This window comes from Petromyzon marinus, chromosome 27, assembly GCF_048934315.1.
Source record: "Petromyzon marinus isolate PM22_M1 ecotype Great Lakes invasive population chromosome 27, UKy_Petmar_22M1.pri1.0, whole genome shotgun sequence".
In the NCBI taxonomy this organism is placed as follows: domain Eukaryota; kingdom Metazoa; phylum Chordata; class Hyperoartia; order Petromyzontiformes; family Petromyzontidae; genus Petromyzon; species Petromyzon marinus.
Window position 1 is genome coordinate 2,519,719 of NC_133693.1, and position 16,423 is coordinate 2,536,141.

Sequence of the window (16,423 nt, forward strand, 5' to 3'; positions counted from 1 at the left end):
GGGAGACAAAGGCGGCCGGGCGTGGTGCTGGCCACCAACCCGCTAGTGTGCCGTGCCGGCCTTCATAGGTGCTCGCTAACAGCACTTGCCCCAACAGTCTGTTACAGGCTATATGAGGGGGGTAGGGGGGGTCTTTGTGTTTTGTGTGTGCCACTGCTCATACCAGGTGCATGGTGAGGATCTCCTGGCGGTTGAGCATGGGCATGAAGAGCACCCACTGGCTCCTGTGGTTCCTCCGCGTGAACACGGAGAAAATCTGCGCGTGCTCTCCGTTCTCCTGCACGAGGAACACGATTCACCTGCATGAGCTGGACCGCACGTGAGCAATTTCTCTCGGATCGTTCCTGCAAGAAAATCCCGGGGCATGCGGAGCGAAACGACGGACGCCGTGGCCAAGAACGCGAGCTACGAGGCGGCACGGCCGCGAAACCCTGCGCTCTAGAATCAGATGTCATTGGGTTTAAAAAAAATGAAAACAACTCGATAAATAAAACAAATCTTGTTTGGAAACAAAACGCGAGGCCGTTACAGCCCATCGAGCAACTCGCAAGTCGGGGAGTCAACAGTCGCGGAGAACCGTCCCGACGCAACTGGGAAAATAATACATTTTAAAACGGACGATGTTTGGCGCGGAAATGAATTCCTTCGCTGAAGGCAACTTAACGTTGAACCGTGGTGGGTGACAGGCGGGAGTGGGAATCCCAAAGCACAAGGGCTTCACAGCTCCGTGACCCTTGGCCACCTCCCCTGACCTCCGCGTCCCTCGCTTTGGGTTCACGACGACGGCGGAGACAGAAAAGCAGGGAAAGCCATTGGGGGGCGGGGGGGGCGGGGGGAGCGGTGGGAGCAGGGGAGGCTAAGAGGCATTGCATCCGGCCGGCGGCCTGCGTGAGGCTCAGTGTGCCACAGCTTGATGATTTTGCGTGAATGGTGAAGGTGCAGCACTTTACACTTCAAGCTGAGATGCCGGACGTCACGCGGCCTTCTAAAATTCTCGCTCACGCCACTGCTAGCAGACATGCTTCCACCAGAGAGAGCTCCACACCCACTGCCAGTTATTAACCAGGGCAGCCACGGGGCTCGAACCGAGAACGTCTGCGACCTGAGGCGAACACGCTACCGTACGGTTGTGTCGCAGCCAATTTGTATTACTTTATTATTGTTACGCTTATTTACCAAGGAAAGCCTCACTGAGTCCCAAGACTCGTTTTCAGGAGAATCCTGCCACATTTTTTTTCGCAGGAGGAGCCAATGTTGTCAAGCGCAATTCTCACAGAGTAATTCGCAAGGTAATCTTTCAGCATTGCTAACCTTGGCCAACGCCAGCTACATTGTGCGGTTGTCTGGTTTTTTTTTAAGCTATGGGAGGAAACCAGTGAACCCGGAAGAAACCAATGGAAACAAAAAAAAAGGAGGTTCGGACATACAAACTGCACGCAGAAGGGCACGCAGAGTCGGGGTTCGAAGCTCGGCCCTTCTTGCTGGGAGGGCACAGCCAATCGCAAGCGAGATAATCCGGAGAGCGCGGCCACGCGGGGAAGGCAGCAACCGAACGACGGCGGTGAGCTGTGCGCGCGTCACCTGCAGCAGGTCTTCGATCAGCACGAGGACGAAATGCACGACGCTCTCCTTCACGATGCGCGTCACCAGGTGCAGGAGCGTCTGGGCGCACTGCGGAGAGAGAGACAGAGAGAGAGAGACAGGGAGAGCGACTCTATTCTCGATTCTCGCCATATTGCGCGCGCAAGCAAGTCGGCCCTAATTGCAGCACCTTCGCGGCCGCTGTCTATTGACATTTAGAAAAAAAATATTAAGCTGGCAGATCGAAGCCGCGCGAGCTAAAACTTTGAATGATTCATTGCGCACGACGGCAATGAGCGCTTGATGGGAACGCCATTAATAATGCATAGTTTAAGCAAATGTTTCCCCGACATGGTGAATGCTGTACTGTGCAATTAAAAAAACTAAGTCAAGGTAAAGGTGCAGCACTGCAATTGCTTTGTTACGCCGCTGCTGGGGGAAGAGCCTCACGTACAGGGAGCTCTAGAGAGGCCCCTTCTCTCGAGTACTTTGTCCTCCGCCTTCTCCTCCACGCTGGCCAGACGCCTTGGAAGGGGCTGCGAGTATCCACACTTTACCCCGCCGCACGCGCCCCACTGGTGGACGGACCGACAGTGCTGTAGGGCAGAGCTCCCCAACCCCCGGGCCAAGGACCGGTACCGGTCCGTGGCCTGTTAGGAACCGGGCCGCACAGCAGCAGCAGGAGGTGAGAGCGGTGAGTCCGCGCGTGGCCCGCCCATTATTTTATTATTTACCACTTCCGTCCGCGCCTCTATCCCGCACTGCGCACTTGTCTCAGTCACAGTGTTGGTAAGCCCACAAGCTAACCCCCTAGTAGCCACAATGAGTAAGCCCACAAGCTAACCCCCTAGTAGCCACAAGGAGTAAAAAACAAACGTCGCTGGAGAGCTTCTTTGAAAAGGGGGAAAGACCCAAAGATGACCCCCACCCCTCCCCCAGTCCGTGAAAAAAATCTCTTCCACGAAACCGGTCCCTGGTGCCAAAAAGGTTTGGGACCGCTGCTGTAGGGCATTTACACTGCTGGGTGGGGGAGGTTTAGGAAACTCGCTCCGTTGTTCCAACTGCCGCACCGGGAGATCGAATTGAAGCGGCGACCTCTGGGTTGCGAGTCCGCTGCGCTCGCTGCTAAGGCAGAATTTAATGGGACATCCCAATAATGTAAATTCTGTTAGTTTGTCCAATGTTCAGCTGCAATGTGTTTCGGGATCACACAGGCCAAATCAACGACAAAAAGCCAAGCTGATACGAAATCAGACAGGGGCGCCAGGAGAATCGTGCGGAACTTCATCGCTCAAAAAAGTTGTTTCGGTTGTGAGGGTGAAGCAATCACAGCAGCTGTGAGCGACGTCAATCCCGGAGGCAAAACGATTCCCTTGCAAGCCGCTCGGAGTTCGCGATGTTTGCGATTCACCCGCGAACTCCGCAATGTCCCGCGAAGGCTTCCCTGCTCGGAGCAGCCTGACTCCAGATCCGCCCGGCGACGCGAATGCGATAATGAAAAAAATATAAAGAACCTCTGCGGTTTGATGAAAGATCGATTGTAGCTCCGTTGGTTTTGTTTTAAATGAAAAGCAACCCGCATGTCCATTGGACATGACCATCCGCCCATCCCTCCCAGCCAGCCAGCACAACTTTTTAATCTTATTTTAATCTTACTATATAGAGCCCCGTCTCTCTCTCTCTCCACATTACTCTTGGCTTCTCTGTGCTGATATATCCCAATTAAAAATGTTTGCTGATTACAGTGAAAAAGAATGGTAGCTGTACTGTAAATTCACCAGAAGAGGTAGACCTTAAATTACAATGTCATCTTGACCTTATTCAGTGTCAGCTTATTTCCCCTGAAGATTATTTCTGAATGCAAATAATGATTTTCTCCAACAAAGATAAATCATGTCACGTTTCCAACCCAGGTTATGTGTCGAGATAATCAACAAATCGAACAACTCTAAATTGAAGTTTAACTCCCATTTTAATGATTATATTCCAAAGAAGATTAATGTTAACATTGGCTTCCTATACAGACGTAAAAACCGCATACCGTCTATGCTACGTTTAGATATTGTAAGAGCAAGCATATTTCCATTTTTTTTTTATAACCACAATGTTGTCTATCAGTTCGCTTCTGCGTTTGCATTAAATAAGCTAAACTCACTCTACCATTCGGCTCATCACTGTGTACTGGATGCTCCCGACAGTACCCATCATTGTGACCTTCACAGTGTCTCGGTTCGAACTCGAACTCCCTCTCTGCCCGTAGAAACATGCACTGGGGTCTGCTTATTATAACGCTTCTTCTTGGCTAACTCCGCTAAATATTTGATGGATCTGTTGACCCCAAAATGAAAGAAAAAAACAAAGTCTTAGAAAGCTCTCCCTGTGACCTCTTAAAAATCCCCTGGCATTGAGACGGCCGTGAGAACAACTGACGAGAGAGGCGAGAGACGGAGCCTCGCTCCGGAGCAGAGACCGAGCGGAGGGGGGTGGGGGAGCAGCAGAGGGAGGCGAGAGGCCGAAGCGGCGAGACGACGTAGCGGAGTTCCGAGGCCACGACCGCTCAGTGCCAAACTAAGAGAAGTGGGAGTCAATTTTGGGAGGCCTTTGTACGGATGAACGTCGAACGTCTTTCGCACCGCACGTGGCCAAGGACAACAAACTAAACGTCGCCTTTGCCAAGCGGCGAGACGTTACGGGCCGACGGCATCTCGCGCTGCCGATGTGTGTGGGGCTGAGTCTCGTGCGTGTTACCTGCGTGCCCTCGATTTCCGCGATGCGGCGCCGCTGCTCGGTCCCAGCCGCGGTAAACCGCTGGATGAACTCAAAATCGTCAGCGGAGATGAGCTGGCTCCTGCGGAAACGTAAACAGGCTCACGTTGGTGACTCGTCCCTCCGCCGAGCAGGAGACACGCGGCTCTGCGGCCAGGGGTAACTCGCCTGCTATGCCGGGGGATCGCGGGTTCGAACCCGAACCTGACGCCTGCTGCTGTTTATTTGGAGTTTGCGTGTTTCCCCTCGTGATCGCGTGGATTTTTCCCTCCGCATTGAAAATCAACGTGCGTTGGGAGTATTTGGATGCTATAAATTTCCAAGCGATAAGGCGCTTCGTTGAGCTATCATTTATGGCCAGGTCGCTTCTGAAAAGCGATATACTGTATAGCTCAGTGAGCCTTATCAGGTAAAATATAAATAGTTTAGTACTGGCCACACCGCGCTAGGCATCCCATCACTCTCCGCGTCTTCCTTCTTGGCCAAATAGCAGCTGGATTCCTGCTGCTGCTTCAGTAATTTGCGAATGTTTGCAGAGAAAATTACAATGCAAAACACTCTATTGTTGTGGGTTAACTGCGCATGGAAACATTCCAAAGGGAGGTCCACCGCTGAGATGGAGTGATTAAAGCAGTTCGTGCCCAGATGCTAGGTGGGTTTGTCACAAAGCACAATGGGTTGGGGGAGGCCATCATCCAGCAGTGGATTGACCATGGCCGATGATGATGATGATGATCATGATGATCAAATCATTGAAATAAAACATGTCACAACAAATCCTGCGAGTTGGTTCACGGACAAAACAATATTTGGGGTGGAGTAGTGGCACAGTGCTTAGCGCCTGATCACGTGGGGTGGAGTAGTGGCACAGTGTTTAGCGCCTGATCACGTGGGGTGGAGTAGTGGCACAGTGCTTAGCGCCTGATCACGTGGGGTGGAGTAGTGGCACAGTGCTTAGCGCCTGATCACGTGGGTTCGAGTCGGGTAACTCTCTGCGGCGACTGTTTCTGAATTAATCCTCCACGCCCGTTTGCCAACCCGCACTTATCAGCGTGGTGAAGTATGGTCAGATAACACGGCAGGACTGACAGCATGAGGAGGCCTTCATCCAGCAGTGGATTGATAAAGGGATGCAAAACAATATTTTTAGTTTTTATGTCCCAGCAATACCAAAATAATGTAAGTAGAAGACAGCACAGAGCAGAACTCTGTTCTGGGTCTCCACGTATAAGCAGAAACACGCGTTTGACTCCATGGGCCTGTTGATCGATAACTACCCAGCGACAGAGATTTTTTGTTTTAACAAGTAAACTGTGGACAGGATTCTACCTTCGAGGCACTCATCAGCAGTGTCCATGGGAATGTTAAACCAATGCTGCCGGGTTAACGGATGTTTTTGGCAATTAACAGGTCCCTGCAGGGTGGGCTGGTAGGACAAGTCTCTGCGCTGTCTATTGCTGATTTTACACCCAACAGCACGAGATCTCACTTCGTTAAAGTATTGAACGGGGACGGACGGACGGACATATTAATCTATTGCAGGCTGGTACACTCAGTTTACAACTTCGTTCCTACCAGTAAGAGCACTCTTATGTAAAGGTTACGGACTCAGTTGTACGCGGGAAAAATGTAGTTCTGTGAGATAATATCGGACAGACTCAATCGGAGGAAAATGATGAACGAGGGAAGAGTGCGGGGGGGGTGAGGACATCAGCTGTTGGAATAAACATCCTCCGTGTCAAGAGGCTCTTGCTGTCCAAGACCGAGTGTAGATATGTGTTGAGAGAATACGGAAGCACTCGACTGCGTTTAAAGCCCCACGCTGTTTGAAAATAAACAATACACTCCAGCCATTCTCGATGCACCAATGGGATGAGGGCTTACACATGTACGTGTTTGTATGCTGAACTTCTTTCGCACCGTACGTTGCTAACCGTGCTCAGCGGAGGTGCGGGGGAAGGACAACAAACTAAAGACAAAAAGCAGTTTGAAATACATGAGGTTGCAATCTAGGCGATTTTAAAGTGAATAGCTCCAGTGGCTTCCTAATATCGTGAGGAAGAGCGTTCCAGACGGCCGCAGAAGCGAATCTGAAAGCGCGCGATGCGATGACCGCCTTTGTTCAATGATCAGCCCATGACTGACACATGTCGTGGCAGTCATGAGGGGCGGGGAGGGGGGGTGTTTGACCATACTTCACCACACTGATTAGTAGGAGGGAGGGGGGTGTGCAGGACTGGTTCTGATGTCAGCTGTTTTGTCGATTAACAACATAAACATAGATTACCTGCTTATGATTTAGATTCGGATACTCACCATCAACCACGATCCCACGTGACACATTTTGTACGGCATTATATTACCGTTCCAACCGTTTAATGGCATCACAAAATGTAACGTACATGAAGTGATAAAAATAAGAATAGGTTTTACCCTTTCTGGCAATAAAACAGGAGGTGTTAAGATGTTAAAACACCAAATGAAAACCTTTTGCAAGCCATCAAGTCTGCATTAACAACACGTGCTTGCGGCAAAACATGCAAACACACACGCTCTGATGACACATATACGTTATATATCATATATACGATATGTACGTTGTATTTTTTTAACAGATTGGCCTACACCATGAAGTGGCAGTCTAAAAAGGTTTTAATTACCCAACATACCCAATTAGGTTAAACCACAAAGTAACATTGCCTACGCCTGGCAGATTACACCCGTATAAGAAACAAAGCGCCTTCGTGACAGCCACGAGCAGCTATAGGCATGGAGTAAACAATATCGAAATTACATTATTGTTATCCATAACGTGTGAAAGAATGGCCAGGTGGTTAAATTTCGATTTAAAGCTTTCGTGACTGCAAGGATTCATCTTCTTGGTTCTATCGGTAAAGTCACGCAGAATGAGAATAAAACAATAAAACAAAATAAGACAATAAAATTCTCACGACGTTTTGGCCACAACACAAGTAGCCTTCTTCAGGTGAAGGAACAGAACTGTCGGGACGACAGCGCTTCAAATTTCGAAGCGCTGTCGTCCCGACTTTACCGAAAGAACCAAGAAGAATGGCCAGGTGATTGCAGTGCGGCTGCTGAGAATCCACGCCGTCACGCCCGCATTGTTAAGTGGATGTGGCGTGCGCATCCGAAGGGCTCAACACGATCAGCCGTTCGCGATCATTCGTCGCGACGACGAAAAATGGGGCCCACTTTCAAACGACGGAGCACAAAAACAATTTTGTACACGGCAATCAATGTTCCAGCTCTCTGGTGGATTACTATGACGGCTCTCTCTCTCTCTCTCGGCGCCTCTGACTTGACGCCGTCCGTGGAATCGTAAGGAGCGATCAAGGCGGAGGAGCGGCGCTGAATAACGTCGAACACAACGCCAGCCCACGACTCTCCGTTGGTCCGAGGCTATAATTACCACGGCTTACGGGGGGGGGGGGGGGCGTTTGCTTTCGGCTCCCAGATGTACTGATATGAGAAAGCAATTCGGTACGGAGAGAGGTACAATCCCATTAAGGTAATCATGCCAATGCCTGGGCCAGTGGCTAACATCAGGTTAAGTGTAGCGGACAGGGCAATGTCCACCCACACTGAAAATAGCGCGTGCAGATTATGTTTTGAGAGCTTAGCAATCGCGGCGCATTCCGAGAGATTGCAGAGGCAGCAGCAGCAGCAGCCATTGTCATTCCACTGCTGGATGAAGGCCTCGACACGCCGTCACCACCCCCACCCCCCACTCACGGCTCTGCGGCATAGCAATCCACCTCAGCAAACCGTGCGTGGGGCACACTGAATCGCTCCAAACCGGAGTGAAGAATCAAAATGAACCTGAGACTCAAACAAGAGTCGCAATATCTCATCGCTCAAACGAGCGACAAGCTAATGGGATGCGACTCATCTGACAAATTCCACATTCCCAGGGCGCCTGCGAGTCTCGTGAGCGGGCAGCCCACGGTTGATGTTCCTGCAAGGGTGACACCCATTGCGTTAATCTACAACGGCATGATGGACTGAGTCTGTTATCCCCGACTGGAATTCAAAACTCGCAACTTCTTCAATGCGTGTCGAAAGCTCTCAAGACTTTGTTGTAGCTGGCGAGGCCCCGTGGAGCTAAGCACCTCTGGTAGAAGGACGACCACAGACCCACTGCGGTCACTTAGTGGTGATAGTTACGAGGCATCTATTGCAGGGAGCAAATGTGCAAACTGACCAGAGCAAAAACAAGGACACATTATTTACACGAAATCCACGCCAGAACATACTGCGAATAGGATATACAACAAATAAATAGTGCTTCAATACAAATTTTATCAAAACAATGTCAGAAAATCCTGTCACAGACGTTTGAAAATAAACCATATGTCCATCCTCAGACATAACGGAGCGTGGTTTATAGCATGAGCTCATATAAAAAAACATGAGCTGAAACTGCCGTCACAGGACAAACACGCCTCATTTAAAAGGGAATGCATCTTATCTTCTCTGGCCAGAATACAATGTATCAGAATATGAAAGTATGCCGTGGCGTACCCGGTTATACTGCTGTGCGGATGGAGGCTGGCCACGTGTGGTGAGGTGCAGCGTGGGAACTCCCGCCTCATCCACGATCTCTGGCCAGTGTGGAAGAGTAGGCCAAATACCCTCTAAGACGGGGTCTTCTAGAGCTCCCGCTAGCAGTGGTGTGAGCAAGCAATTGCAGGGCTGCCCCTTTACCTTTTTAAAATAATCTGAAATTTTCCCCCTCCCCCACATCACCCGCAGTAAATCTGGGGTTCTTATCAATTCCAACCTCAATCGTTTAAAGCAGACACAAAATCATACATACTTCTCATTCCATTGAATGTTCCCTTGAACTGAACTGCAATGCACACAGCTCACTCTTCTAGCGAGCACATTGCACGCGCACTCAGAGTTTGTTCACTGTTCCATACCATTGCCCGCAAGAGTGATTTCACACTGGTGGTCTCCATCACTTCTCGTGGTCAGGGAAATATCCCGGCAATATGCCATTTGGGACTCGGGATTCTTTCGCCTCAACCTTTTAATGAAGCAGCGAGAGCACCATCGGCATTCGTGATGACTTGCACCGGCTGCCAATTAAACCAAGGATTGATTACAAGCTGTGCACGTTCGTAGACACGAGCACGCACACCAGTCTGCTGCACGCACTCTGACGGGCGTGCGCGTGCACACGGCACACTGCACGGTCAATGGCCGCAGTCCTCCGTTCGGCGACTCACGGCGACGCTGATCGTTTCGCACACTCGGACGGCGAGATTCGGACCTCGCGGCTTCGCGGTCAGCAATCCATCGGTCTGGAACGCACCTACCCACTCACTCAACCTACCCACTCGCTCATCTACTCACCCACCCACTGACCGACTAAGTGTGGTCTGAAACTCCTTCACACTCGTTCACCTACTCCATCACCAACTCAGTGATCGCTGGCCTGGAACTCTCCTTCCCACTCACTCACCCACCCATTCACATACTCAGTGGCCCATTGGCCTGGAACTCTCCTTCCCACTCACTCACCTACTCACCCACCTATTAACCTACTCACCCACCCATTCACCTACTCCACCACCCATTCACCTACTCACCCACCCATTCACCTACTCAACAACAACAACAACAACCGCCATTCGCCACTAAGTGGCGGTGACGTCACCACGACGCTTGTGCCAGGCCATGTGCACCTTGAGGCCACGTGAAGTGTCGAACGCCCGCGGGCAGGAGATTACGGGGCAGACCCAGGTGTCACAGGTCGACTGACTGAGATGACTGACTGATGCACCACCTGTGCCCCCTACTGTGCCAACCTGCTGTGCTTTAGCCACCCGGCGCTCCGCTCGTTGTTGTGAGCGTCACTCCTCTGCCCTCCGTTGTTGTTGGAGGGCAACTGCCTCCAACTGCCCAGTAGCGTCCTTCACGAGCCTCCTCCACAGAGGCCGATCTTGACACCGCTGGTACCAGTCATCGGCAAGTCCACTCAGCTCCACGTCCTCCTGTACTACATCACTCCATCTCTTCTCTAGCCCGTGCCGCGTCCGTTTAGCCCCTTCGATCCGGCCGAACAAAAGCTGTTTCGGCATGCGGTGGCTGGGCATGCAGGCTACATGACCCAGCCAACGCAGCCTTGCCTGCCGGAGGAGCTCACCGATAGGACCTTGCCCAGATCTTTCAAGGATTTTTGAGCTCCTCACACAATCCAGCCTGGTTAAACCCAGAATGGATCGTAGGCAAGCCAGCCTAAATGTTTCTAACCGGCGATGATGTTCCATTAGGGGGTTCCACGTTTCGCAAGCGTAGAGAAGGGATGGAATGACTGTGGCCGAGAAGGCCTGAAGCTTCGTGCGGAGCGACAGACCAGGTAGCTTCCACACAGCGTTACGCAACCGATGAAAAGATAATTCCGCTCGACTGATTCGGAGTGAGACCTCTGCTGTCAAACCACAGCCGGTCATGAGCACACTGCCCAGGTAGGGAAAACTCTCCACTCTCTCCCCAACTGCCCCATCACCGATTGGGAGTTGTGGGAGTGGAGTTTCCGATGGTACAAAATACCCAGGCAATTCACCTACTCACCCACCCATTCACCTACACACCCACCCATTCACCTCCTCAGTGGCCCATTGGCCTGGAACTCACTGCCGCTGTGCAATGTTCGAGACTCTTTATAATCATTTAACCAGTTCAGTCAATAATGCAAGATGGAGCTGTTTAATAGAGCTTACAATGTGTGAATATTGCGAACTCGTGATAGCCTAGGTAATAAGAGATGCGTGTTTTATAAATGTAATTACTTTCATAAGCAAATCAGGGTACCAAGAGGTTCGTGATAAAAATATGGGCGCATAAAATATCAGCTCAAATTAAAATCCTAATGAACGTCATAACGATAACAAGAATTAGTATATTTGTTTACCCATAAAAGCCTCTCTGCATCTCAAGACACTTTTTCAGGAGGGTCTTGTCAAGGTTTTGCAGTGGGGGCCAACGATTTACATATGTTTGCCAATTGTTTTAATTTGGCAAATTTTGGACCATGACACATGGCCTACTCCTGTGAAAATAACATCACGGGATCTTTAACGGTCCACTATGAAGCAGACGGCATGAATATGTATGGTCAAAGCACCTGCTGTATTGACCACAGCAAGATACTTAATATTTGTTTAAAACATCTCATTCATCTCGCTCACATCTATCTTGTCTGCATCGTTCTTCTCATTATCTATCCATGTTTGTCTACTTCTGCTACCTCACCGCATCTCTATCTCTTGCCTATACCCCTTATAACGTGCCGCTATTGATTTTAAAAGGCCCCTTAATTGGACAGCAACAGTCACCGCCGAGAAAGCAAACTGAATGGCCTCTTAAAAGTTCACAAAATCCGAGCCCTCTCGTGCCAACCCGCATTGTCCTCCCGCAGACTTCCCAGACGCATTTGCAGCCCCCCCCGCCGCCACCCTTGCAGCCATAGCACCCTGTGGAATGGTGACAAAGGAGAGAGCATCGACGAAACCGCTGTGACTCGGGATAAAAAAAATGTTCTTCGCATCTCTTTTGTAAAGTTTGGATCGAGCGAGTCGGCTCCGGCACAAAGCCTGGCATTCACAACGCATCATCTAACGCTTCACAGCGATGAAAATAGATCGCATTATAATTTCACGTGATCAGCGAGTCACATTACCAGCCAAATTAAGAATGATCACGCACTCTCTCGTTGTTTTGTTTCTTTCTCTGGGCATTTTGTTTCTCATTTTGATTCCCGGTGTGTTGTCGATGTTATTGCGATGAGGCGAGGAGTCGATTCGGAACGCTGATAGTGCAGTGCATCACTCCCCGTGTGTTAGAGAACGGCCCGCATGAGGAGATTACACAGAACGACATCTCGGGTTCATACGCGTGGCCCGCTATTCACACGTGACGAGGCGTGCTTTACCACACGCCTGCAACAGAGGAAGGTTTCATCACGTGAGCAGTCAAACAGACACTTTATTATTAGAGCTGACCCTAAGCCAAATGAAGTGAGCATTTTATTTAATTTCACTGTTTTTTTATTTTTTTAAGTCAGAAGTCCAGGAATTATTGACTGCGCTAAGAACATCAGTTATACTACACCGGAGAGAAGACAGTTTAATCACAGGCAGCTGAAATCCAGATTTGAACCCAGAATTCCTCAAGCGGTAGCTCAGCAACACCTGAGTAAGCACTTGGCCACCTTAATGCATGCCAGCTGAGTCGCCTTTGAAAATGAGCTTCTTAGCTCAATGGACTTAACTCAGTGGGAAACAAAACTTCTGATTTTGATGTCTCGGCATGAAACAATGCACCTCCCCCGAGTGAATTGCAATCCGATTCAAGGATCAGTGGTGTTTTGTCTCGTTTCTACCATCTGATAAGTTGAGTTTGTCAATTTTATTTCTCAATTGTAGAGTTGTGTTCTCTCCGTGAAACTAAGTGTAGCATAAGCATATATCATTGGGATACAAATCACACGCATTGTGAAGCAATTGATTCTAAACATGCACAATTATGCGCGTGTATCATGAGTATTAGAGTCTATTTTGAATGTATGAATAATTGCATTGTGACTTTCCGAGTGATTTATAGTTACATCAGCCGGGGGGTTGCTGCTATGCACGTGATCTCTAATCCCATCACTCTGGAGGCGAGGATTGGTGGATCACCGCACAAACGTTGTGAAACTCCCTTCACGTGGGTGTCGACGATCCCCTGTCTTGCCAGGAGAAGGTGGTATGGCAAAATTGTGGACTCCACCCGTTCCGTCCGTAAGGGATCGAGCGTTTCCCCCTCGCAAGCGTGGGTTTTCTCCAGATGCTCCGATTTCCTCCCACGTGTAAGAACTCATTAATCGACCGCAGAGCTTGGGTAACTGTTGGTAGCACCGGCTCACCGCCGGGCTGCCTTCCCGCTTGTCTGTGGCTCCTCCTCGCCCTTCCCCCTTGTTCTCTGGCGTCGAGAGCAAGCAAATGCCGGGCAGCGGCGCGTTACGAGTTGAAATCATTTAAGTTATAATTATTAGATGAGCATGCTGGGGCGACAGCTCAAAGTGCTATGCAGAGAGGATACAGTGGCGTCCCTTGGGCAAGTGCCCCATTTTGACGAGAACAATTTCCACCCATTTACGTGTCGGTGTCCACGTCCCACTGCGAACGCTCGATCGCGCATATCCATCGTCCCCACGGGCCTGAGACAACGCGAGCCTCGGTCTCCCCTTGCCGGAGACGTGTCCTTACTTCAGATGCGAATACGTGCGTCGCTAACAACGACGGCGACCAAAAATGATGGCCCTCTACACTCGCCGCTGCCAATCGTGCCCGTCACTCCGCCAATGGAGTGATGACAGAGAACGTCCCGTTCAGTAGCCTGCCACTGGTTGTGCAATCTGAATGGAAATCTTTTACTGGTAGGAACGAAGTTGTAAACTGAGTGTACCAGCCTGCAATAGATTAATGCGTCCGTCCGTCCGTCCGTCCCCTTTCAATACTTATTGACTCAACTTTTGTTTCTTTTCCTGCTGACAAATAAATCTACATGGAACTGAGCCAAATATTCTTCGAGTAAATAGACAGCTTTGGTACATTTTCAGCTAATAACATTGGATAAAATGGACGGCCCCTTGAACATTTAGTGAATAAAATTGGATAAAATGGACGACAACTTTGTGCATTTTATTGCAAAAGGCAGAGGAAATATCCCGTGTTGTATATTTTACAAATGGATTTTTTCTGTATACTTAGTTCCTTTCACTGCAATGTGCTCACACTTGTGGATTCGGCACTTTGAGTTTTTCTCGGCACAAGACATGAACACCATGAGCAACAACGACTTCGAAGACACCGACGGATTTTTGGATGCCACCGTTGAAAAGCTGCTTGCTGAAACAGAGGCCGCATTTGTTGCTGGAACCCTTTACAAAATCGGAGACAAAATCGCAGATGCCATCGACCCAAAGCCAGTCCCAGCAGGCGCCGCAACTGCGCCAACGCCATCCAACATGCAACCACCACCTCAGTCGTAGTTTAGTGATCCAAGAGAGTATTTCATAGTGGAATAATGAACTATCGAAGACTCTCGAAGCCTTGTCTCTCAGTTTTGTCATGACATATTCAACACAAATTTACAGGTATAAGGCCATAAGCCGGTCATGTTTCGATTTCGAGCAGAAACGCTAATAATCCGGAGTCTAAAGCCCCATACTACCGTATACCGGGAAACAAATCCTCATTTTAAAATGCAATTGTTGTCATTTTTCGGCCCAGCCCTTAACGATTTTATGATACATTGCTCCAAAATGAGCATTTTTCAGTCAATAAGGATTTCACCATTCCATTCCTCTACAGAGGTTAAATTGTCCAAAGAACCCTCAACGATTTTGGGGGCAAAAAGGTGGGAAGACGCTTTCAATTTGCACAATTTTACGTAACAATGTCATAAAATTGCGCAAAATTCCAATGTTCCTACCAGCCCACCCTGCAAGGACCTGTTTTTTATGTTGAAGGGACGCTTTTTTTTGTTTCTTTACACTTTAACCTCCAGCAATGGGTAACGGGGTCCAGGGGAACGCAACCAGGAGATGCGGGGCACGTTGATAATAATTCGCCACACCTCACACACACACTCACAGGGTGCACCGCAGTGGGGTGGGTGGGGGGGCCGTGGGCTGGGGGGGCCGTGGGGTGGGGGTGGACAAGCTGAGAGCTTGGCACACTTGAGGGCATGAGTAATAAACTCCACCACGCTGTTCAGTGCGCGTTGATGAAGGCGAGGAACATACATGTCAGAGCAGAGTACGGTCCAACAGTCCATTTTTATGCACTGTCTCTGCTGTCCACAACTTGGACAGCAGAACGACGTGCATACGATAAGCTGACGAAACAATAACGATACAACAATGCTAGTGGTGCAATAACGATACAACAATGCCAGTGACACAATAACAATACAACAATGCCAGTGACACAATAACGATACAACAATGCCAGTGACACAATAACGATACAACAATGCCAGTGACACAATAACGATACAACAATGCCAGTGACACAATAACTATACAACAATGCCAGTGACACAATAACGATACAACAATACCAGTGACACAATAACTATACAACAATGCCAGTGACACAATAACAATACAACAATGCCAGTGACACAATAACGATACAACAATGCCAGTGACACAATAACGATACAACAATGCCAGTGACACAATAACGATACAACAATGCCAGTGACACAATAACGATACAACAATGCCAGTGACACAATAACTATACAACAATGCCAGTGACACAATAACGATACAACAATGCCAGTGACACAATAACTATACAACAATGCCAATGACACAATAACGATACAACAATACCAGTGACACAATAACTATACAACAATGCCAGTGACACAATAACGATACAACAATGTCAGTGACACAATAACGATACAACAATGCCAGTGACACAATAACGATACAACAATGCCAGTGACACAATAACGATACAACAATACCAGTGACACAATAACTATACAACAATGCCAGTGACACAATAACGATACAACAATGTCAGTGACACAATAACGATACAACAATACCAGTGACACAATAACGATACAACAATACCAGTGACACAATAACTATACAACAATGCCAGTGACACAATAACTATACAACAATGCCAGTGACACAATAACGATACAACAATACCAGTGACACAATAACGATACAACAATGCCAGTGACACAATAACTATACAACAATGCCAGTGACACAATAACGATACAACAATGCCAGTGACACAATAACTATACAACAATGCCAATGACACAATAACGATACAACAATACCAGTGACACAATAACGATACAACAATGCCAGTGACACAATAACTATACAACAATGCCAGTGACACAATAACGATACAACAATGCCAGTGACACAATAACTATACAACAATGCCAATGACACAATAACGATACAACAATGCCAGTGACACAATAACGATACAACAATGGTTGTGATACAATGCGC

General features: G+C 48.8%; 1 protein-coding gene across 2 annotated transcripts in view; it reads right to left on the minus strand.

Annotated features, from left to right (window-relative positions):
• Positions 1 to 16,423, minus strand: part of LOC116946645 (V-type proton ATPase subunit H-like) — a 115,061-nt gene that overhangs the window by 93,981 nt on the left and 4,657 nt on the right. For both annotated transcript variants that reach the window (XM_032961764.2, XM_032961763.2), the window contains exons 3-5: positions 4,330 to 4,429; positions 1,582 to 1,671; positions 164 to 277 (exon numbers count right to left, since the gene is read on the minus strand). In XM_032961764.2, the coding sequence (XP_032817655.1) occupies positions 164 to 277; positions 1,582 to 1,671; positions 4,330 to 4,429 (304 nt within the window). The remainder of the gene's footprint in view (positions 1 to 163; positions 278 to 1,581; positions 1,672 to 4,329; positions 4,430 to 16,423) is intronic.